Source organism: Mytilus californianus, unplaced genomic scaffold (genome assembly GCF_021869535.1).
Source record: "Mytilus californianus isolate M0D057914Y unplaced genomic scaffold, xbMytCali1.0.p SCAF_6, whole genome shotgun sequence".
NCBI classification, from domain to species: domain Eukaryota; kingdom Metazoa; phylum Mollusca; class Bivalvia; order Mytilida; family Mytilidae; genus Mytilus; species Mytilus californianus.
The window spans coordinates 27,377,348-27,403,956 of record NW_026262712.1 but is presented as its reverse complement, the minus strand read 5'-3'; the positions used below and the strand labels follow the sequence as shown (position 1 = coordinate 27,403,956).

Below are 26,609 nucleotides of genomic sequence, written 5' to 3'. Positions count from 1 at the left end.
CCTGTTTGAATACCTGTTTGAAGCTTTTTTGCTCCCTGCAAGACCATCTAGAAATTCCAAATTGCTGCCAATTATGAAACAACGCCGAGCTTAAAACTACCATTGAGATTTTTAACTGTTAAAAATCAACAAAACTAGACTGTGCTGCTCTTGGTAACCTGTTCTCATCTTAATAGGTTTAATGTTTGATTTCTTTGCCAGATTTTTGTTATTTATATTAGTCCATGGCTTTCTTCTTCAATTCACAGTTGTGGCGAGATTATCAATTTTCATGAAATCAGCTCAAACCGGTGGTAGGGACCGTCTTAAACTTGAAGTGAAGTGTCAGTGGTTTTTTTTTTTGGTTCGTGTTGAATGCCTCATTGTAACGTTGAGATGAGGAACAGCAATAAAAGCGTTGTTCCTTTGTTTTTTGTGTTTTTGCTGTGCATATACTGATTTTTTGTCAAGGATTGATATCCCATATCCTTTCTGTTCTATTAATAGTGAACTTTCATTGACAGATGTTTAATTGAAATTACGTGATTTCAATGGTATTTTTAAATGTGGTATATTTTGTAAAAACAACAAATATAATCATGTTAATTGAAAACGTAACACTGAACATTTTATTTACAACAAAACAGTTAATGACATTTTATAACATCTAAGACCAAAGGGTGGTCCTGCATCACAGCCCATTTTGATCTAAGTTCATGAATATTTTTAGCAACACTTTCCAAGTTTCTTAAAGAGGTCATAATATCAAAAAGCTGCCAAAGTCTTTGCTCGGGATTGTCATAAGATTTCTTTAAAAGACTTCTCAAAAAACCGATTAATTTCCATTGGATTTCTTCTACTTTTGCTGGATTTTCCAAATCACAACGATCTGAAATTAAAAATAAACTCAATATACATTGTTTATAACTTTCATCATGAGAATTTAGATAAAACAACAGTTTGCTACAAAAGTACTCAAGAGTGTATTTCCGATTCCCAAAACAATTATGTTTTTCTAATATTAAATAAGTGCAGGGGGTTTGTTTGTAAACAGAAGAAAATGTGTAGTGAATTTGGCTGTATGAGAAAACCTCCCTTCTAACCAATAAAAAAGTGAGTGAAAAATGTAGGTCTTCTTCTCTCTATTGGTTTAATGTCTGACATTCTAACTGGACAAATCATGTCTCTCATTTTGTTTCTAGTTTAATTCTAAGAGTTACCTCTCATTTATTGAGAAAAAAATGTTTTTAAAGATGTCTATTATTATACTTGTGCTAGAAAATTTGTTTCTTGGTGTCAACAGTTAGTTCAAATGATAAAATGTTATTTACATAAGATTAATTTGTTTATTTTCTTAGACCCCTTTAGGTCATACAGCTCTCCATGTGTCTGGGTATTATACATCCTCTGTTTTATTGTTTGTGGTAAAGGCGTTCCCGATGAAGATAAATTCAGAAAATCTCTTCTAAAGCATCATTTTCATATTTTTTTTAAACGTACATTTTTGTAGGTATTGTTGACTCTACTGCTATGTGTCAATATCCTAACAATTTCGATAATTGTAATTTATATCAATTTTTTTAAAACATATTTACCTCCAGCTGTCAAGGTAATTGCTCTCAGAAGGGTGACTTCTTCGATTGTCATGTTACATTTCTGTAGTTTAGTGGTCACCTGACATATTTCATCCAGATAATCTTTATGCATTAATCCAAGGAGTTCATCAAAGTGGGCGTTAACTGAACCACAGACCACTTGTAATTCTAAATTAATTCTTTTATGTGCTGCTAAAAACCAATAGTCAGAAAAACATGCTGAAAATAAAAAAATAAACTTTTGTTTTATATGGTCATTCTTACAAGTTATCAACTGTGATGCACTTTATATAGGTAGATAGCAGTTTTTAAAAAAATGCAGATAATAAACAATGATAGCAAAATCGATCTTCATCAGACTCCATGCAGATCTAAAATTATGTCAACTGCTTAAGGTGGTACCAAACACCTTGACTAAAATTAATTTGGCTCGTTTAATTTTCATAAAATTTCGACAGAATATTTACTTTGACCCTTTGACATAAATATAAAATTTTCAAAAAACTTGAACCACACACTTTATCGGAAAAATTTCATTGGATATATAGCAGTTTGACAAACACTAATTTTGATCATTGAGAAGCTTAATATTTCCCTAACAATAGAACGTGATAAAAACGTTCAGCTGATTTTTACAGAGTTGTCTCTTTGTAGTGTTATCATGGTTATGTACCACCTTAATATTTTATTATGTTTTGTTGTTGGTTGACTTTCTCGGGCGTACCTAAATCGACTAGTCTTACAACCTTCAGCAGGAAAACTGACTGGCAAGCTAAGTTAATTTAGATTGGAGTCGAACGCACCTTGCCAAAGCGAGGTTCGAACTCAAAACCTTATTATTTAGAAAATAACTTCTTACTTACTTTTAATTAGTTGAAGCTGGTCTTTGGTTGACAGCTGAGAATAACCTGGAATAAGTCTGACAAATTCTACAATGTTGCGAATATTTTTCTCCATGCTGGTAGCTATCTTTCCCATTTTTTCAAAACGATTTCCGAGATCCAAACCAGTCTCGTTATAAACTTCTTCATAAACATCGTAAGGAAGAGATTTCATTTGTCCAAACATTTCTTGCTTTTCTTTATATTTTAACTAAAATATAAATATAAAAAAAAATACTATTAAGAACATTGCCGTGTGCTAAGAAGACAAGCAGGAAGATAATTGTATTTTCTTAAACTTTTAGATGATTATGTTGACTGTGTCCACCGTAGAACATAACTTATACGATCTTAAGGAAAAGCATCGTCCAAGGGGTTATTTTCATTTTTTTTATCGTAGCCGTTTCACAGATGAAACATCCCTTCTTCAACAAACAAACAAAAATTACGTGCACTGATCCTTTAAACACTTGAACTTAAGTGCATTTGTAATTCGCTAGTTGTTCTTTAAATTAAATGGAATCAAATCAGAAAAGGACTATGTTTCTATAAAATGAAAGTTCATCTAGGATATTATATAATGTGTTGTTTGTTAAATTTGAGATGCATGTGAATTATAGGATAAACTTCATCTAATCAACGTAATTGGTGCTACTATTATTAAAATATTTGACACATACATTGCATGTGTAAACAATTCTGGATACATTTTGTTTTCCTATTTAACATGTTTTCTCGTACCGTTAATGTTATAACTACCAATGGGTCGATAATCTGCTGTTGGACTGTTAGTCCCCGATGTTATCACTAGCCCATTTGCCAGTACAAGAAACGAATACTTTTTTTTTATTGAAATTTGCTGTTATAAAAATTTGAAAATCATTTAAAGGTCCTTTGTAGTTTAAGCAGCTCTTAAACGTTAGTGTTAGATTTTGGTATTTCTTTTCACAGTTGGAGGAATCCGGAGAGAATCACCGATTTTGGGCAGGGAAACTGTCAATCTTAATTAATTAAGATTGGAGTCGAACGCTCCTTGCGGCCAAAGCGAACTTCAGATATTTTGGTCTCGAGACATTAATTGTTGAAATGCGCATTTGTTGCGGTAAAATTTGTACCTTTATTATTATTATTTACTAAATAGCATGCCTTATACAGAGACTTATATTCGTTTGGCCATGTATGTCTCTGTTTGTATGTACGTGTATGTACGTGTATATATTGCTATATGTACGTTTCTCACGATAGAAAAGGACAAATAATTACAAATCAAATGTACCTTAACATTTAAAGTATTTGTTTCAAAAATGTATTTGACCCCTGGGTATTTTTTTGTATGAACGTGTGAATGTGAATTTAAATCTCGTATTTTCACGTTTGGCTTCACAAATAAAAAAAATACATTCTTTTATTATATAAATCCTTTAAGAATATATTAGCCGCTTTATTGTTGACGCATGTTCTCAAATGACAATCCTTTTTTAGTTTTAAATTCATATGCCGATTGTATACATGTATAAGCCTTTGGCATTTGATTTACGTACACAAAATGAAATTAGTCTGTATTTCGAGTACATACAAATACATGTGTATTTTTTTAAGTATTTTATTATGTAACGCCAGGTTTTATAAAAAAAAACTTAAGCAGATTTATCTTAAACTTCAAAACATAAAATTATTTTTATTTGTATTTCGAATACATGCAAGTACATGTATTTTTTGTAAGTTATTTATTATGTAACGCCAGGTTTTATAAAAAAAAGAAGCTATAAAGTAGGTTTATCTAAAACATCAAAACATATAATTATTTATGGTCATGGTTAATAAAATTTATGGTATTTCTTTGATAGAAATGTTTACATTTTTGGTCTATTTATTAATGCATAATTATGTATTTTGCAATACAAAAAAATAATAGTGGCTTAGCGTACTTTTATGCAATTTAAACATCAAAATATGCAAATAATAAAAATGTTCAAAACATACTTTTTGTAGTAATTTATTCAGCATATCTGTGAAATGCTAATCAAATTTCAATATTGAATGTTATAAATGTGTGTATACATGTAGCTGCAACCGACCAGAAAATATATGTTTAAATACCTATTAAATTAAAAGTTATAGAAAGCATGAACAATTTGGCCCTGAACTTTTGAAATTACTAGAATTATTACGCAGTTATAGCAAATTTAAAACCAATAACTTAGTATCAATGATTTATCAAACTTTATATTGAATTCTGCAAATGAAAAGAAACGGTTGGCTGCATATTCTACTGTATAGTGTAACTTGTAATTTAATCACATTGCCTTGCACTAACCAGTGTTATAATAATTCTACATAGTTCAAGTGGGGTCCAGGGTTTTGAAAAAGGGTGAGAGTCCTATATTAAATTCATTCTAATTTAAAAAGAGAAAAATGACAAAATGCCTACAGATGCAATCACCATATTTGCTTCTTCAGGAAGTCCTACCATTAAAATCTTTGGTCTCAGTAAGAAGGGCCAACGATTTGAATAGTGGGACTTGCTAAAAAAAAATCTAGCTTAGACTACCATTAATTTACATGTGAGTTGACGAAACAAATATAAATTTATGTAATTTTCTTGATAATGATTATGCAAAGTATGGAGAGAACCGATAAAAAGAGGATGGTGCCGTCTGCATGTTAAACATACAACGAACAATCTTATAAACATCTTCAGGATGAAAAAAATGATATACGAATTTGAGCTCTGCTAGATGATTGATTGACAACCTTTTTCTTTACATCCAGATTTGCACATGCTAGCTTACATAGCAGTCTTCAGGAGAATATATCAATTGGTCAGACGTATAAGTGACCTTGAGCCAAGGTCTACTCTTTGTTCTTCAGTCTTGGATGTCCTAGGCCTTAGCAAAACAATTTAAAACTCTTCATTTTTTTGTTCAATGATAGTTTCAAGACCCAAAACACATCCTAAATCTTATAATACAAACCACGAAATGGTTGCAGCAGATTTTAAACAAACTGAACATCATTGAAACTTACAAATATCTCTTTTTGTTGTTCAAGTAAGGTGTTTGGTTCGAAACTTTTCCTGAAATCTGGGACCAACTTCTCCTGTATTTTAATGAGACTTTCTATGAATTCCAAAAGTTCCGTTTCATTTCCACACAAATCCGAATCATTATTATTCGTTAGGTCCTTGTTACGGAGTTGTATTACTTCTTTTGTATCTCTGAACTTTTTCTCGTATGTGTAACGTCCGGTCTTGATAGCTGAAATGATAATAACAAAAATTGTATACATTCCTGTGTTCCACACAATTCGAATTCACAATGTTGTGTGCACGGTCTGCAATACCTAATGACAAATTAAAGGAAGCTAGCCGAAGAAGAATCGGTCTGAGACTTAAAAATACACTTTTTACTAAAGGTTCAAGTGATTTCCTATTGAAATTCCAAATGAGCAGATGGCATGGTGATGTAGCCCCGCCTAGTGATCAACTAAATATTTCAGCAACTGAATGGTAAGGTAATTGGAACTAGCAATTTCCAATATTGGCAAGTTAAGGTTCGGAGGAAAATCAAAGAACCTTCGATTTTTTTCAATTCCGCTGCAAATGTAAAGTTCCATCAGACGTTTTCAAAAGGATATGCCAGATAATCATTCAGATCCGAGGTTTGAACCCTTGACTTGCCATATCTCGAAAACCCATCTCAAGTACCAGACACCTCCAGAACCTTAGAAGACCAGCTTTCTTATACTTTGTTTTAACCCATTCTGGCTACTCATGCAAGCTTCCAAAACCCACTAAAACGTGAACTGTCCATTTTAGGACTACAATAAAATAACAGACTATGTACACGGCGGTGCATAGATGATAAGGTTATTATAAAAAAAGTAAGAAGATGTGTAATGATTGTCAATGAGACAACTCTCCACCAGAGACTAAATGATATAGAAGTTGAATGTCCTATGTCTGTTTATTTTTTTAATGTTTGCGTCAAGTGAAATTTAGGTCAGATCAGGAAGTACTTATACTGTACACAAAGCAACCCACTTGTAATCTGAACATGACATACAGTTTCACACCATTTTTAACAACTTAATCATTTCTGTTTAATGAATTTATCAAGCAGAGTAATCTTCACATTAGTATATCTAATTTTAAACCAAATTATAATGTTTCTGTAAAGCATTCATGCATGCAGTTTTACCCACCAACCTTTGAATATTATATTTTCTAATTAATTTAGGTAATACCAATTGTACCACAAAAGCTTTACATTTAAAGAGTACAATAATTAAAGTATTTCGCATCATCCTATCAAATAAGAAGTTTTAGGGAAAACACTGGGAAATACTACTGAAGTTCAAAATTTAAACATTTTATGTTCCCTAAAACTCCTAAGTTCTCGATTAAATCAAAATATCCCTTTCTCATTTGGTTCTAATGACAGTTTAAGGTCTATAATTATAATAGCTGATTATTATTAAAATATGTTAAAAAATCAAAAATAAAAATTCTGAAATATTTCAAGTGAAAATGAACGCTGAATGAAAGAAAAAGATAACTTTGGCCTAGAATTAAATCGACAAGACTTCTGTACTATTCCGCACGGATTAAATTGTTGACTCCAGATAACAATGGATTTTAATTAACACGTCTTAGTAATTAAAGGTTTTGTAATAATATGAATGGTGTGAATAATTGATAAATTGACCATAAAATACCCTTACAATGAATAATTTATCAAATCTTCCATTAATTATTAATTCATCCGAAAGGGAATATTGACCAATTAACCTTCATAGGAGGTGGGAAATTTAGTATTTTCAGGTAAATTGTTAATTCATATTTCATGTGTATCCGTTCTGAGCGGCTGTGTTTAGTTCAAATACGTAAAAATTAAATGAACAATCCAACAACAAAAAAAGTGTATGCGCAGCTCTTCGAACTTTTATTTTACTCTACTCTGACACAAATCCCCTTTACAGACCCTCTTTATAAAATTTCTTTTAAAGTTCTGTTATGTTGCATGATATCCATAGAAAGACGCAAAGGGAAAAATTTAAGGCTTGAACTGTTGGTTTTTGCATTGAACATATTTTGCAAATAACAGAATATTTCAACTCGAATACAAGTGAAATGAGTGCATGTATACATGTAGGACTAGGGTACTTCTTGACATTCGTGGGAATGACTTTTTTGAACGCGATGTAAACAAATTGGATTCTTACAACAGCAAAAGTTAAAAGTTGTTCTGTCATAGATAGTATTTATTCAAAACTTGAAAAAAAGAACTCTATAAGCTATGGCCCCTTTTGATTCATGAGGGTTCCTAAATCGCTTTTAAGGCGTTGTTGCCTTTTATAGCTGACTATACAGTATGTTCTTTTTCATTGTTGAAGGACGTACGGTGACCTCTTATTGATTATATCTTTGTTACTTGAACTCTGGTGAAAAGCGTCTCATGGCAACTATACCACATCTCCTTATCTTTATTTTAAAAAGAATGTTGTACAGATCTGTATGTAGTGATTAATAATATAAAGTAAAGGGTCCAACGTCTCTCGCTTGTCTTACTATTGTTCCATGAAAGAAAGTTCCAAGAGGTGATGAAAGAGATTCGTACCTTCTTGTGACATTCCAATATCTAAGCATTTCTTGTATCTGCAGAAGGCACACATTGCCCTTCTTCCGGGACCAATGGGACAGTTTTTATCCTTGCTGCATTTGTAGGTTTCTTTCTTTTTGATTATCTTTACAATGCTTCTTCTAAAGAATCCCTATAAAAATGAACAAAAATGTCAGTTTTAAAACCAATGCAGATCGAAGTGTAAATGTTAATCAAATAAGTTTGATCGATTGATTGATTGATTGATTGATTACGTCAGTGATTGACTGAAGATAAAAGATCAGTATATAATGAGACTACTGTATTTAAATGCAGAATAATATTGATTGATTGATTGTAGATTGGTAAACGCCCAGTGGCCAGAATTTCATGCATATTCAAGTTCCATCTTGTAAGTATTGAGAAAGGGTTTCCAAAGCTTACTTAATTTGTAGATTGGTAGATGCCCAGTGGCCAGTATTTCATGCATATTCAAGTTCCATCTTGTAAGTAGTGAGAAAGGGTTTCCAATGCTTACTTAAGTTAAGTATATATATATATATATATATATATGTCAGTGTTGTATAGAAAATATTCTAAAAAACTGATATTCAGCAAACCCGATCTCTTTCAGATAATTCACTGTTTTAGCATGTGATTTCTGGTTAGATTATTGTGTATTTGCGTTTGCGATAGTTATTTCGCTTTTTTGACAAACCCCGCCCATTTTGCGTTACAGAAATCGATCCTCATGTCAGATTGTCATACGTCTCTTAGCATCTTTTATAACACTTAAGTGTCTAATTAAAATTAAGAAGGTTTCTTTTAATGATAGAAATATGTTACTTCCATGGTATTTCATTTTTCATTTCCAAGAAAATGTGTTATATGATTAATATGTAACTTAGCAACGCTAAACACAGGTACAAAATGTATTAAAAATCAATTGCTTGTCCGTATACTTCAACCACAGTATTGTGTTCCCTTATTACATGTAGCAGAAGAGCAACACGTTTATTATTACTGGTGAAAACATATATAAGATCAATATTTGATACATGGTTAAGCTTGATCATGATTCAATCGGTACCTATTGTAAAGTGTACATATATTGATATATAATTCGTCTTGGCCGAAAGGAGAAAAAGACAAATACGAATTAGTGCAATTGCACCCAATTTTCAAAAGTGGGCACCACTTTGTACATATCCCTCCAACCCCTTTCTGACAAAATTTAATGCAAATAAACAATGAAAATAATAGAGAAGACTGATCAACTATACTAGACTATTAGACTAGAAGGGTTGTTTGTCATTTTCAGATCCCCCCTCCCCTCTTTTTATTCTATTTCTAGGCCACTTAAACATGAGGACAGATACTATGCATGCATAATGCATTGTACGTACTGGTATCGTAATCGCTGTTTTTTCCCAGAGTATGCATAAGATATTTGCCACTAGACACAAGTTTACAACTACCAATCAATCAATTACCGTTTAATACCTATGTACAACCATTACACGCAAAAATCGTGTTGCATATAAGTTAATGATGGCACTAAGAAGCTACGAAATTCTTTTTTTTTTATCTTCGAAAAAATAAAATATATGCATGTACATGTATGTATGTACTATCATTAAAAATGGACTTTAAATGATAAAAGATAACTAGTTATTTGGGTCGCCATTTTGTGTAAATAAAACATCGAATGATAGTCCATAATGCAAAGGTCTGAAATTAATCATGTTCGTCAAAATTGTACTTAAAAATACTGAATTAAACATAAAATACACTGGGCTAATGAACTTTACAGTATAAGATAGTCCCAATTTTTTTTTTAATTGGAGTACTCAAATCAATATTTCGAAAAGTAACAAATAACAAACAACGGAAATAATAATAATAACAACAACATCAAATCAAACAAACGAAACGAACAACAAGAAAAACAAAGAAAAACAAAACATTTAAGCAAATATATTTATACTTATTGGTACCTACCTTGCAAGCTTCGCACGTGTTAGCACCGTAATGGAACCCGGATGCTTTCTGTCCACAAACTCTGCAAGGAGGTAGAAACGGGTCTGACGGATTAGCCGCCTTGTTTGATTTTTTGCTGTCATCAAGTTCACCTCTTTGGTTTTCACTTGAACTGCAAGTTTGCATACTACAATCATCAAACTCCATTTCATTTTTAATAATCTGCTCTTGGTAACCATTTTGGTCATGGTAGAGGCTTATTGACTGATCCATGATGCCACTCTGAGGACAATACTCGGGGCTACTCCCAGAGGACTGATTATCGTAAACTTGCATATATTCCACAGGACTGGTATTCCCTGAGGAGCTGTAGCTTGAAGAAGAGTAAGAATCCAAATCTGTTAAATCGGCAAATTCGTTCACATCGACTTCTTCGCAAATGACACTATGAGCCACATTTTCACCAGTAACAGCAAAATCACAGAATTTTAAAAAATCCATTCTGTAAAGAAGAGATAAAAATATAGAAGTGACTTGTCGGACAACTTAATCTCTTTTAAATCCCATATACGCTTTACTAAGCATTTATTGTTCAAATAAAATATTGTCGATTTAAAAATAGTTTATCATGTGTTCGGTTAACCGTTTACTGAATTACACATTAAAATATTGGGTTAACCTAATAGCACAATACACTACGTAAAGTATGTTGTGACGTCAATCGGATGATCCACAATCATGTGAGAGAAATGAATTGCGAAATCTACACTTTAAATAGCTGATTCAAGGTAGTAATACATTTCATTGATCAATCAGTTCAATCTGTTTGTAATTGTCTCAACATGGTTACGGCTTGCGGGAGGGAAATCAATGGCCAAGTAGCCCCATGGAACAATAACATCGTGTGGCCGTTGTCAAAATAGTCTTTTGATACCTATTATGACGTCAACAATCGATTCATTGATTTTTATTAACAGAGAATGAATTACTTAAAAATATGTTAAAACAGGTACACGTTTGCCATAACGGTTTAAATAATAGTGATTAAGTTATGTAATATATAATTTAAAATGTTACCCCTAGCGTATTTTTGTTTATCCAAGCATTTCATTAACGTCTATTTCGTTTAAAAATAGTAAAATATTACATTATTACTTATCCAAAATAAAATTAAACATCTTCCGTTAAATCAGTTAATTTAATAGTACATGTATTAATAAAACCTCGGTGTTATGCATAAATTAAACTATTATGATGTAAATAAAAACTTTTCAAAATATTTGAGACTTACACATTTTAAACTGATAATGATAGTATTTTAGGATGTAATTTAACAGTGCATTCTATACATTACAGAATATTCATTGCTGAGAATAGTTTGACCGGTTTATACTTTATAAGTGCATACATTTATCAAAATGTTTTAAAAGCTGTGTTCAGTGGTTGTTTGTTAACACATATGTCTACCCCAAGAATAGATAATCTTAGCTGTATTTGACAAAACCGTTCGGAATTTCGTGTCCTCAATGCACTCAACTTCGTACTTTATTTGGCCTTTTTAACTTTTTTTATTCGAGCGTTACTGATGAGTCTTTTGTAGACGAATCGCACTTCTGGCGTATAAAAAAATTTAATTCTGGTCTCTATGATGAGTTGATGAATATGCTTTGTCATACATTTGGCCAATCTCATTGTGTTTTAACTTAAAGAAAATAATTTGGTAAATGTTGACCCCAAAGATTGACTGGGGTGTAGAAATATGGCCCTCCCTCCCTTGGTTTCTTCTGACCAGCAGTAAAACCCTTGCAGGAGTGGACCGTCCGTATAACTCTTCAGTATGTATAAATTCGCAGCCACGTCCGATCAGAATAAGGACGTTAAATCCGATGCCTCGTGTAGAGAGATTGTCACACTCTATACACGTTAAAGAAACATTGATTTAACTCTTTGGGGGATTCGTTAGTTGCATGTTGCAAGGCTAAATTTCTGTTACTATTCAATATACCATCATTTTCCATTGGCATTCCAAAGTACCCGACTATCATCCCGTTCGTCCCCTAATTCAGGACCCAAATTATTGTAGTTGTAGTTAAGTCCTGAACATGCATGACATATTTACCACTGGACCTTAAGCAAACAACAATCAATCTATTTATATTTACCATAAAACGGATTTAACTAAAAAGAGAATGTTTCTTAAACCGTGAAAAAAATGCATTGAGTGTGTGATTTTTTAATATCTATAATTTTAGGAAAATAGAAAATAGAAAAAAAAACGACGTTTAGGTTATTACGAAGTATTAAATATTCTCAATAAGATAAGTTCATTCGAATATCCTGCTAATTAATAAAAAAAAAATATGGGATTTATAATTAATCCTATTATTATTATTTCTATTAACGCGTGTCTTATCAGTAATTAAAATTTGTATTGTTTAATCAGTGCCAAATACGTCATACATGTACATCATAATTAATACGGATTCATAACGAAAAAATATTTTTGTTTGGCATTTTGAATTAGTAAAACAACAACTTATCACTAAGAATGAAACTTTACCTTGGCACATAAATATGAAGGTACATCATTACTTAGTTAAAAATATGTAAAAAGGCATATCTTGAAATAACAACACAGTTATTCCGAGGAGAAATAGAATTATCGAAACATTTTTTTTTTTAAATTACCAAACAGTGCCATAATATACAAACAGCAATTTTATGCCTAATGGCAGAAAGGCAATTTTCAAATAATTGTTTTTTTAAATTCACATATTTAAACGATATTATTTGACCTCAATTATTGAATACCCAGTGGAATATATTTCATGTATATATCTAGGTCGAGAGGAAATTATGTACAGTGAATCAATTTAAAAGGCGTGCAAAAAAAAACGTGCAATAAATTTTAAGTTCACGTAGTAAACTAAAGGAATATTGACAATCTATGAAAATCAGTAATACGACAGGAAATATTAATAATTAACAATTCTTTATTGCCATATAAGTAAACAAGATACTTATGACAAAAACAAATAATAAACAACAACAAAAAATAAACTGTTTAGAATACATACTAATATAATAATAATAATTTATTTTATTATAAAGTGTATACATATTTGTTTACAAAGTGAACACTATATACAATCACAAATAACCAAGACTCCCTGTCCTCAGTTCTAAACACATTTTTTGATAATGGAACTTGTTTTTTTTTTTCTCACTTGGTTTTAGCAGTACTAGTTTTTTATCGACCGTGCGAGACACTAATATGATGGGTAGTCAAGGTCGTTAACAAAAACCTTAGATCTAGTTTTTCAGTATCAGAAATATTTAGAAATATAGGAATTAGCTGTTGATTCAGAAACATAAACTAATTTATGCTCTGAAATATGGATAAGAAGTCGAATTTTTATTTCACGAGAAAAACTTTGTTATCTGTTTAAATCCGAATCGGGTTTTTTTTTTTTTTTCTCTCAGCCTGTAATACAGGCTTACTTCTCAGGGACGCAATGCAGATATCGGGCCAAGATCCAGTGTTGCATGGTTTATAAAGAACGTCTTATTCATGTTTACCAAATGAACTTCTATTCAACAGTTTAGTTTTTGATCGAATGACAGATTGAAATTACGTAATATATTGCTCATTGTTAAATCTCGTTATCAGATATCTTATGGACCATGTGCATGTTGCGCAATAATGCACTTCAAGTTATCTATGTTATTGACAATCTTATTAAAATATTCATGTCAGTACACAGCAATCTGCATGCCACAATATCGTTTATTGTCTATGTTTTTAATATTCACGATAATCAGATATGTACTAAATTTGCATGGTTTTAATCCTTGCGTATTTTACTTCTTCGGTGGTCTCGTGGTATCGGCCTCGCCTTAAGAACGAAATGTCACCGGTTGGACCGCACCGAATAAGTAAATTCAAAGACAATAACATTGGTATTAGTTCCTACAAAGATGAAGCTCACAGCATTTAGGAATAAGAGCAAAGACAGGTCGACCCAGAGTCAGAATAATGTGCTCAAATAGGGTGATGTGTCTACCTGCGGTCTGTTTAATGTGGGCATGCATGCACGTTAAAATCTTATTAGATGTATTTGGTCGAGATCAGTGCAAAGTACCGGTATAAGCATATCTCAATGACTTAAATAATATTTACTATATGCATGAAAACATGTTTAACCCCGCCACATTCTATATGTGCATGTCCCAAGTCTGGAGCTTGTGATTGAGTGTTTGTTGCTGTTGATCATAACATGCGTAATTTGTTTATTGTTTTGTACAGTTGTTGTAGTGTTTTGTTGCACCACTGACCCATGATTAAGTGGAGGTTGAGATCCTGCTAACATGTTTAACCCCGCCGCATTTTTGCGCCTGTCCCAAGTCAGGAGCCTCTGGCCTTTGTTAGTCTTGTATGTTTTTTAATTTTAGTTCATTTATATATTTTGGAGTTTAGTGTGACGTCCATTTTCACTGAACTAGTACACAATTTTATTTAGAGGCCCGCTGAAGACCACCTCTGGGTGCGGGATTTTCTCGCTGCATTGAAGACCCATTGGTGGCCTTCGGCTGTTTTCTGCTCTTTGGTCGGGTTGTTGTCTCCTTGACATATTTCTCATTTCCATTTTCAATTGTATGTAATATTAACCACTGGACGTGAAGCATCAATTAACCGATCACTCTCAAAGAGACGTCAAGGTTTTCGGGATTTCGCCTATACATCTTATAATATGTCTTTAAAATCAGGAGATGTGGTATGATTGTGACAATAAGACAACTACCCACCAATGTCCAAATGACGCAGATGTAAGCAACTGCAGGTCACCGGTACGGCCTTGGTCCCGACTTTACTACAACATGTAAAACGAAGAAAAAAAAAGGGGGGCCTGATTTATGACAAAACTATAATAGTATTGCAGATAGCAACTAACGACAACAATTGAATTATAGGATCCTGACAGCAACTTACGACAACCATTGAATTATAGGATCCTGACAGCAACTAACGACAACCATTGCATTATAGGATCCTGACTTGGAACATGCACACATAGAATGTGGCGGGGTTAAACAGTCATTTTTTTAGTACTCAATCCTAACCGAAGACAGTGATGTAGCAGAACAACATAAGAACAAACTGTACAAATGATTTTGAAATGGATTGACTCAACAGACTGACACGGAACCCAAAAACAACTAACATTCAGACAAAAACAGAAAGTACCGACCAAAGAATACTCACAGTTACTGAAAGCTAGTTCAAGGCAATAAGAGAACCTTTTAAATTCAAAATAATTAAATTGCTTAATTGATTCAATCAGCTGGATCCATGATAAATACGCAAATGAGCAAAATACCTCTTATTTTTAGCTTTGCAGAAGTTCATTGAGTTAGTGTCAGGTGAGTTACCCATGTTCCTTAGCGACTCGAGTTTTGATTCACTATGCATGCATGCTTTATTTGAAGTTCTAAGTTCGAATTCACAAGCGCATTTTGTGTAAAATAAACTATAATTTCAAAGTTTTTTATTCCATTGAAAACAGGGTAAAATAATTAAGATATCCATATTTTTGTGGTTGACCCCTTTTGATAAAGGGAGGTCTCGATGGGGTATACAGAAAAGGAAATACTGGGTTGATAAAAAATAAAGAATAGAGAACAATGGCATAAAAAGATGAAAAATACAGAAGTGAAGACCTGACCCCCAACAAGACCCTCACAAATTATTATATTTTGAAGTTTTATATATATATATATATGGTGTGGCTACATATAGATTACATATAGGTCACAAATGGCCACTACCCGACATCTCGAAAGTTTGATAGGCCTTTATGAGGGTCATTGACCAACACAGAGATGTCAGCTTAACCTATTATGATAGATAAGGCAATTTATTATTTTTTTTTATCTTGTCATTGTCACACTTCAGCTATAAATAGAACCCTTTAAAATCAGAAGTCACTGACGTCAAATATTACCGTAATTTAATAACCATAGTCTTCTGAATACCATGCAAACAATAATTAGATCAGTTGAGATCCGTCTGATAACAATATAGTGTTGTAAGAGACTATCACAAACATGTACCATTGTATTCTAGTATTGTAGTTGTGTTATTCGACATTAAAATATGCATGTTATTTAGACCAACCCATACCATGTGATCACTAATTGTAAATTCATACGTCTGACGCAGATGGGTGTCGAGTACTTTTTTTTTAGTTCTAACAATAGAATTGAATTGTCATTGACATATATAGAGGCGGATTAAGGCGGGCCCGGGCCTCCTTATAAATCTTCATATATGATAAATGCATAAACTTTTTACAAGTATCCCAACAAACTTTGGCTTACAACTCTCCCCCCCCCCCCCCCCCCCCCCCCCCCCAACCCCTCCCCACCCCCCCCTATTTTCAAAATCTTTAAACCGCACCTGATATAAACCAGAGGCTCAAAGCTTTTAAAGAAATCACAATAATACAAATTCATCTGTCAGTTGGGGTATGGCAACGAGATTTACAACATTAATAGACAAACAAAGGATATGGGGTATCCATCCATGACACAAAATCAGAAAACAACACACAAAAAGCAAAGGAACATGGGTCTCGTTGTAACAGACTCGGTTTGATTACGGAAAGTCGTGGATTTGATTCCCGGTCAAATCAAACGAAATATAATTGGTGTTTACTGCTTACCCACTAGGTACGCGTCATTTAAGAGTTTGAGCAAAGACTGGTCAGCTTAGGTAGAAATAACGAGTCCTAGAAGGGCGACACATCCTTCTCCGGGTTGTTACCGGCGTAGTGCTTTTAAAGTTTTCACATATAAGTTAACTTGCACCTAATTCCAAATTTAGATTGCTGATTAACAACCGTACAGTGTAGGTCTTATTGAATGTCAGTGCATGTCAGAAAAAAAATCAATCTAAAAAAAAACTTGTATTACATCATTAGCGGAACATAATATTACCGGGTCTTTTTACACACAGGACATTTTGGTACAATGTATACCATGTTACACATACAAGAGAACTGCTGTAGAATTACACGACAACGTCATCAAGTTATGTCAACATAAAGCCTTTTCATATGATCGTATGATCTTAAAATCATTTAAAACATATAATTATGCATTTAAACAGATAATCGTGCAGTAGAAAAATGTTGTACCCGAAAACGGTCAACTGAATTGGATATCCTTGTTAAAGAATATATAAATACGCTTTAAAAAGTCGTGACAGGCTCAAGGTACTTGCGTATATATATAAATACTAAGCAACTAGGGATTCTTCAAGTTGGTCCACTTAGAAATACATGAAAATAATTTGTAAAAATAGTACATTTTAAAGAAAAGTTTTTATATAGATTAGACCGTTGGTTTTCCTGTTTGAATGGTTTTACACTAGTCATTTTTGGGGCGCTTTATAGCTTGCTGTTCGGTGTGAGCCAAGGCTCCGTGTTGAAGGCCTTACTTTGACCTTTAATGGTTTACTTTTACAAATTGTGACTTGGCTGGAGAGTTGTCTCACTGGCACTCATACCGCATCTTCTTATATCTATTGAAATATTTTACGTAAACTGAGTGTAAAGTCTGAAATGCAAAATTGAAGTATATACATTGGGTCTATATTTCGCTTTCTTAAGATTTACTTTTTTAATTGATAGCTTTCATAAGCGTCTACAATCTAAAACTATATTTTGGGAATTGGTCCTTCTATTTCAAACTGAGCCCCTGCTTAGAGAGCATACGCGATCATGGACTTTTATATCTATGAAGCATGAGAAACAGAAACGTCAGAAAGAGTTTATATAAAACACGAATCTTACTGTGTTTTTACAATAAAGAAACTTCTTCGCTGTTTGCAAGAATTTGTTTTGCTAAGATATGTAATTTAAAATGTCGCGCATTCATGGCAGGTTCTTTCAGTTTTACCCTTACAAAAGGACCAGCCAAAAACCTGCAAGTGGTATATAAACAATGCCAAACTCGGTTTGTGGAAAGTACCAATAGCTACCCCAGGTGACTTGCGTATACACATATATTCACATGGACTTATCCAATCTGGCATTTAGTCGCAAGTGCAGGGCCCCTCGGGTCTGCGAGCCGTACAAATCCGCAGCCACGCTCGGTCGGAATGGGGACGACAAATCATATGCCTTGTTTGGAGGGAGTACGATACTTTCTGCACGTTAAAACCCACATCAGCTCTTGAAGGGGTCCGAAGGCAAGTTGCATGGCAAAATATTCTGCCGCAAATACTAGATATCCTTTGTAGATGACAGTGACAATTCCCCACCCTTCATACCGATCGACACACTTTCCAAAACCTACTTATTATTTTCTTTTCCTGAATATGCAGAAAATATTTGCCACTGGACAATAGTCAATTAACAGGTAGGCTGATTGAAACAGACCCAATTAGTACATGTAAAGGCTTATGTTTGTTAAACGTTAAGTACTTGAATTACAAAAGTGCTTACGAAGCTGATGGGGTGGTGAGTGTACGAACTGCGGAAGCGTGAAAACTAAATGGCATTTCTGAAAGATCACAATCATTGATGAACAATAGTTTTTTTAGCGTGCAACCAAAACAAGAGTCATCTCCTTTTCACCGGTTTTAGTTTAAATTTTATCCAGATATGCAGTTTACGTATCTATAGCCGTCCGTTTACAAAATGAAGAAGCGAGACAATACTGTGACTGAGCGGTTTTTTCCTCCTGTCTTAAAGTTATACCGGTATTGCAGAGTGAAATGCTCCATCTTCTCTTATCCTTTTTGAACTTTTTTTTAAATATATATTTTGTTATTATACTTATCGAAATAGTAAGGTAGTTGCTTGTGTGATCATAAAATAATTTTAAACTACATGAACATGTGCCTATACAAAAGCCTGTAATCTCGCCAGTGGTTGTCTTTAGGTTAAAATATATGACGATGATGCTTATCATTATTATTATTATTATTATTATTATTATTATTATTATTATTATCATTATTATTAATTTTTTTTTATTATTATTATTATTAAAAGAATTGTGTGTTCACCACAACTTCTCTAGACTATGGAGAATTTAGAGCTCGATATTCATCTAGAAACTTATCTATTGTTGAAGACAATTAGTGGATCTCTCAATGTACATGTTGATCATTTTCAGGTCGTTCGGATGCTGCCTTCATCTGTTTTTATCGATGTAACTGGTACATTAATACAACAAACGGCCTTACCTTGCAAATATTTCAGGCTTAAATACTACTCATTCAAATATAGCGCATACAACGATTATGATAAACTTTTCAATTCCAAATCTAAAGTGGATTTCAATCCGTCTTCCTTCTGAATTCTATCCGAGATAAAATATTTACTTACTGATCTTCTCAACGAGATAACCTATATTTGTAAAAACTTGTCAAAACTTTTATCATTATCTTGTGTTGTATAAGTCATTGGACAAACGACAGACAAATCAAATGAATTGGTACTCGTTAACTGTTGATATACTTTTAGATTTGGGCCTATCTATACGATCTAGGTGAAGGTCACTGACCTCGTATAATCTTAACCTCAGAGATTCTAATACAAATGTGAATTGATAATTTCACTTACTAGTCTACACTATAATGAGTGATATGGTTTTCTGACCGCATCGAACTGACCATTTTCTTGGGTTTAAAGTACAGGACACGAAAGAGCGAAAAATTCAAAGTTTTGGAAAGAATAGAAATTGGGAGCATGGGCCGACAATCTTTATATGTGTAAATATAAACTCGAGCCATGCAAATCATTGTTTTGCAGATTACAAGAAATGGGAAGCATGGGCCAATAACCCATATATATGCTAATATAAAACAGAGCCACGAAAATCATTGTTTTATCGGGACAGCATATAAAACGTCTGTATATAACTTTTTTGAACAATAGAAATTCGTCCATTCTCGTCACAGAAACGAGATTGGTGAATTACAAATATGTTTTCGGTGATCTGAAACTAAAGTCAGACTTTAAGCAGGATTTTTAAATGCTTTTAGATATAAAGCAAAAGATGGTACAAGCATTAAATTATTCCAGACCAAAAGATTGTACAAGCTGTAAAATATTCCAAAGGATCAATTCGTCCCAAGAATTCAGGATACTCCACTTATTTAAGTTGATTGATTGATTGGTGGTAAACGCCACTTTCAGCTCTATTGTGCTATTTTTTGGCGGTCAGTTTATATTAGTGGAGGAACCCGGAGAGAACCAGTGGTTGTCTTTAGGTTAAAATGTCTTTTGTTTTTGTCTTTTTCTTCTTATTATTATTATTATTATTAATATCATTACTATTATCATTATTATTATTATTATTATTATTCTGTTGGAAAACTGTCAATCCTAGTCAATTAAGATTGGAGTCGAGCGCACCTGCAACGTGCAGGATTCGAACTGACAACCTCAAGGTTGACAGGCTAGTGATACAGTTACTGTAGTTCGACTAATTAGACCACTCGCGGTCACTTCTAAAAAAAATGTCACTTTATTCAATAGGTTTTTTTGTGTGTTTGCTTTAAGTACAGTGGCAAATATATCGTGCATGTTCAAGACGTAAGGAAATAAAAAAAAATAAACATTTGCTTTATAAATCACTCGCAGTTTCTCTCCTACTAGCATGACTAATAAATACTTGTATTTATTTGAGTCATATCTTTTTCCTAATGGCACCTTAAGTTAATTTAAAAAAAACTAATACCCGGTTGCTTCTAGTTTTCTCCTTTTTAGGTGATGCGCTTTTTAGAAGAGAAAACGCCCATATATGGAACACTTAAAGGTCAAATTGACATACTTGGCCTGTTTTACCCAAGTTTTTTTAGCAACCATCCATCAACCCCGATCTATTAACATAAACATTATATAAAAAAAGAAGATTAGATCGGTGTCGGGTGACTTTAAATAATTCATAAAGTACCATAAATCAAATATCAAATATTTGCTTTTCATGTTGACTACTCAATAGAAGAAATTTAAAACAAGTTTTTACAAAAATCAATACAGTTATATCAGTTTGTCTATTGAAAAAACCATGAGAGCAATTTCATTGGTTCTCAGATCAATTAAACATTTGAAGTGCAATCAACAGCATGGGGTATAGCAAATAATATCATATTTCCGAACGCACCTTCTCATACACGAATCATCCAAGAGGGTCTTGATGGGTTTTACAGAATACATAGAGAATAAAGGGTAAAAAGTGCAGAATAAAGTGCCAAATAAATACAGAATATAGAAAAATGGGCAAAAAAAGAGAATACAGAATAATGGGGTGCTCAAACATAAAGAAAAGAGAATAATAGGAGAAAATATAAAGAATATAGAAAATGACATAAAAAAAATTATAAAGAATACAGAAATGAAGGACCCACAGCCCAGACCCTTATCAAAAGCTGATATATATCCAGTTCTAACCGGTTATCTACGATTAAGTCGTCTGCTGATTACTCACAAAAATGGACAACTTTATGGACTAAAAAGGTCAATTAAAGGGGGTTCATTAAGATCATGTAAATGTATTACACGTAAGGTTTTAACTCCCTCGAGGTCATGAGAAGTTGATCTAAAAAGCTTTATCTGTTCTTTTAAGGCAAAAAAAGGATATATGGTGTATTTATCTGTACCACATATTCCTTATACACATACTTGACAAACCAAAAGCACATGACAAGCGATTTGATTGCTGTTATTCATCTAATATGGTATGGTTGTTCTAAACACATGTGTCAAACACATTGCAAGCTGTACCTTACTTAAATAAAAGTAAAACTTATACATAAAACATACTTAGGGATAAGACTTCTATAACGATGGTATACATACGAAGTAGAATTGATACTTACTAAAAGAGATAAGAGAATGTCGAGTAGGTGTTAACGAGACTCCATTAAAATGGGGGGAAATCGTACTATCGAAGAAATGTGTAACAAGCAAGCACTTGTAAAAGCCTCTAAATTACGACTAGTCTAACATATATAGTGAATTCCACCTCAAGTATAAATATGAAAAACAAACAAACAAATAAAAACAATACAAAACCATAAAGTAACTCAGCATTGTGAAGAAATCATTACCCCTGGTACCAGCGGTAGGGGAGTAACTCGTGTTACACTTTGAACTCAAGATTCATGACACGACATTATCGAAAAGCGATATTAAATGAAGCTGATAGATTAATTACTTAGTAACAGATGTACTTGCAAAACAAATAGTCTGCCTGACGACATTAGTATGATACTTAAAATCACAATTCGATCGCGTGTTATAGTGTTTATATTTACAAAAGTACATCAGATGGACATTAATCTTCTAGTCTGGTTGTCTCCGTTGGTATGATACGGGTAACATTTGATTCAACAGGGGCGGATCCAGCCATTCTAAAAAAAAAGGGGGGGTTCCAACCATATGTTCCCATTCAAAAGTAGTGATCGTCAAAAGGGGGGGGGGGGGGGGGTCCAACCCCCGGATCCGCCACTGCTGAATCACTTTTTTACGAATAGAGGATAACAATACTGGTCTATAGTCAAATCGACATTTCACTATATTTTTGTTAAATCATTAAATGCGACTAAAAGATACCAAAAAACAAAAGAACAATCGAAAAATTCATCATTTCGTTGGGTAACAGTTTCGGTCTGAGACCCAAACAAACAGCTGCTAAGATGTCGCTCGGAAAAGGGGTCCAATCCTTTTGTGGTAGAGGTGAGCAGCTGAGACATCCAGTACCCCACGCTTTTCATATAATTTGATAAATATTTAAACCATATTATTTATTTTTTTTACAAAAATACCCACATGAGCTATCATGGAGAAATAAATAAAATTGAGAACAATGCCTCAGATACTTATGATTTTGCTGACTCGGTGGTAAAATAATAAGTGAAAATTGTATCACTGCTTACTTCATGATTAGATCAATATACATGTGCAGGTACTACACAGTTCGAAAAAAATTAAAGACCAAAGAGATATGAAATTGAAAAACATTCCAAACCTATTATTCTCAGATATATGGTCTCTAACTGATTTACGTACGAAATAAATAATAATATTCTTTTTTGTTCCAGATGTCAATTGATGAAAGATTTTTCAAAAGCATGTAAATGCAATACCATTTCAAAGTTATAATATATATTTGGATTCTATCTAGTTCAATATATATAATGTTCTAAAGATGATGAAGTACCGTTCAAGATTATATTTTTCTCTTTAATATTCAAATTCCACAAGGTTTCATATAATTTACTATTTTGACTCGGTCAGTTTAAAAAATACAACGAGCATGTACAGCAGCCGTTACTCTTTATTTCCAAAAATGCACATAGACTGACTGTGTGCTCATACAATGAAGGCTTGGGATTAAAATACCGTTTGTTTTTTTAAAGATTTCAAGTGGTAAAAACTCACTGTGAAGTATGGTCCCTATTTGTGTAGAATAGCTCATAGGATTACATTTAAATCCAGATTCATGTTAAAATGTGCCAAAATCCTGTCATGAAAGCTTTAAACAATCTAATCCTAAAATCACAATTTATCAGAAAAAAGATAAATAAATAAATAAATTACTTACTTTATAATGCCAAATATGGCTATAAAAGAAACTCCAAATATATGGCTGTCAAAGAAACTCCGGAACTCTGACAAAGGGGAGGCAACTTCTTAGTTGCAATTTATAGTTTTATCACTTTTTATCTTGTTGGCCTTGATTTGACCAAGTAAAGCCCTTATCAGTATTTTGTAAGTAACAAAGTACAATAATAGGTGTATTTAAACTTACTTACTTTGTGACGCAATTTGAACAGAAGGTTTATCTCCTTATATGGAAGTTTAACCATTTCTATTTTTTACTAAAATATGAAATGTATCCACAGTTTACAGAGAAATTTCATTTAAGTGGCGACAACAGAGATTTCATTTAAAAGAAGTCAAAATTCAAAAGTCTGAGATGTCAGACAATTTCAAATTGGTCAGTACGGAAAGAAATGGTAAAAACTGAACAGCTTGAGTCCCCATAAATTGGCAACAGTTTTCGTTTTTTAATAGTTTGAAAATTGGGTAGGTTATTTAGGTAATTTTTTTTTTTTTTTTTTTGCTTAAATATTTTACGAAGACTCATATAGGGAACTGTTCTGGTCTTAACCAGTGTTCAACCAAATTTGTCGATAGAAAGTGTAAGGGTAGGCATGCAAGTTTCGGGTAGGTAGGGAGACTGGAATCACAACATTTTGTTACCTTAAAGTTAATCTATCTTCCGTTTTCTTATGCATATGTTTGTATGGGAATTATGAAACGGTTTAAAACAAAAGAAATATGTGGTTGCAGGAACCTTATTTTAATAAAAATAACGGTGATGATACCTTTAACACAGAACCATAGCTCAAAACCCTGGGAAGACATTTAAAAACTGAGAATGCTAAAGTACATGTATTAGTAATGATAACAAACTGTCTTCAAATTCCGAGGCAAAAACGTCGGCTCTCCTAAATTTCCCGAAGTTCTGTGTTTGATTGCAGAGTTTACGAGCCTCAGTCTGCACTTGTTTTACATTAGTTGAAATTGTCTCGGTGTCATCCGTACTCAGTCACCGTCTGTCGGTTAAGTTATAATTTAAGTCGAAGCAGGCTGTTGTTCATTTGCCGTTACTGCATTCTGGGTAATGTTTTCAAAAGCGTACATCAAAACGTTGTGGTTGGTTTAAAACGTCCTAAACCATGGACATTTAACCAATGACGTGACGTTATTATCATATTCGGATACGAAGAACGAAATTTCCCATATTCCTGAAACGGCGAATGAGATATGTCAGTTTTTTGGTGATTAAAAATTGTCGAACAGTAGGTTTATAGACATATCCGATAACATGAGAGGATTTATCCATTGATTGATTGGTGTTTAACGCCGTCCAGCACAGTTGGCTATTTCGCGGTGGTCGAGTTTTTAATTCCCCCCACCCACCCCACCCCCATATTGGTGGCCTTGAGCTGTTCATCCCATAAATTGAAATAAAAATATTGATAAAAAATCTTACATACTTTTGGATTTATAAATCAGAGGTCGATGATCAGGGTTACAGGATGAGATTGATTGATCAATGATTGTTGTTTTCTTAACGTCCAGTGGCAAATATTTCATGCATGTTCAGGACGAGTGTAAATTAACAATAAAGAACAATAGTTAGGTCTTGTTATAGGGGACGACCAGGATAAATGGCGGGAAATTTGAACTGCCACTTGAAAATGAGAATATACTGGATAAGGCAGAAATTTAGCCTTGCAAAAGGTTACCCAAGGACCGTCAACGAGTTTTTGCAAGGGTTCTTCACGTGCACAGATCGTGGCACTATCTTTAAACGAAGCATTGGAGTTAACGTCCCCATTCTGACAAGACGTTGGTGTGTATTTATACATCCCACACAATCAATCGGACGCAACACTTAGGCAAGGGTTCTACTGCCGGTCGGGAGAAGACCCGGGCAAAGTGATGATATTTCTATTACCCGGTCACCTTTGAGTGGTTACAGGACGTGGAAGCAGAATATAATCTTGTATTTAGGTCTTAAAGTTCAAACAGTTTGATATTAATAATTGCATTATATTTTCCATGATCTTGGTATGGTGGTACGTCCTTCAAAAATCAATGCTTTTGAGCACCAAATTAAGTCTCCTGTCTTTGGAAATCTGAGGACAGACTTTGTTTTTGTATATAAATATCTGTGTGTACTCAAACACTTACGTTAGCGTTTGAGTATATAGTTACATAAATACATATTTTTTTAATTGTATCGTAACAGTGCGCAGTTACTGGAATGATAATCATAGAAATACATGATTGATTGGTGTTGTTGGTTGTTTAATGTCCAGTGGCAAATAGTTCATGCATTGAACGGACGATAGAAATACATGAAGTTTTCATTCAAATGTATAAATGTACAATAAATCAATGTACATTTATATATTTTGATGATTAACATGAAATATTTTGAAGTTTGATATTGTACATTCAACTTTGTAACTACTCCTTATCCGATCAGTGACATGGATTAATGCAAATAAGCTTCCGGGTACAAGAATTTATTATTCTGATCTCACAAAATCCCGGATACATTCCAATTGTTATTATTCTATATAGATTTAAAATGAAATTCCAGTACAAAAGTACTTATTAAAAAAATAAATACACATTTTGTAATGTTTTTATTTCTATTTTGAATAAACACACACGTACCTGAAAAAACATCAACAGATGTTTATTTCATTCAAGATTTAATTTTTTTTAGTTGAACTTTTAATCAATACGTTTACGGTTACAGTGATCTACCCGAAGAAAAAATGTCGGCCAAGTAGCTAATGTGTGTGACTACAAATGAACTGAACGAGTTTGGAATGTAACTTATAAGTTTTAATGTTTACCTCTTTATTTTCAGGTTGTCTCATTTCGTTAGTATTGACAAATTAGCTTAGTCCAAGGTATCACAAAATATTCTTAGCCTTCGTTTTGTTGACATCACATTATCACGTGATCGTA

General features: G+C 33.1%; 1 protein-coding gene across 2 annotated transcripts; it reads right to left on the bottom strand.

The window, feature by feature from the left end:
- Nucleotides 1–581: 581 nt before the first annotated feature.
- Nucleotides 582–26,609, bottom strand: LOC127705025 (nuclear receptor subfamily 1 group D member 1-like). Of its 2 annotated transcripts, none has more exons than XM_052209271.1 (7): nt 26,495–26,609; nt 10,057–10,537; nt 8,074–8,227; nt 5,483–5,712; nt 2,438–2,666; nt 1,575–1,793; nt 582–868 (listed from the first exon to the last, which is right to left on the bottom strand). In XM_052209271.1, the coding sequence occupies exons 2-7, from the start codon at nt 10,534–10,536 to the stop codon at nt 627–629; spliced, it is 1,554 nt and encodes a 517-aa protein (XP_052065231.1). In that variant the 5' UTR covers nt 10,537; nt 26,495–26,609; the 3' UTR covers nt 582–626. The 2 variants fall into 2 exon arrangements, with proteins under 2 accessions (XP_052065231.1, XP_052065232.1); XM_052209272.1 differs by lacking the exon at nt 26,495–26,609 and adding an exon at nt 23,656–25,016.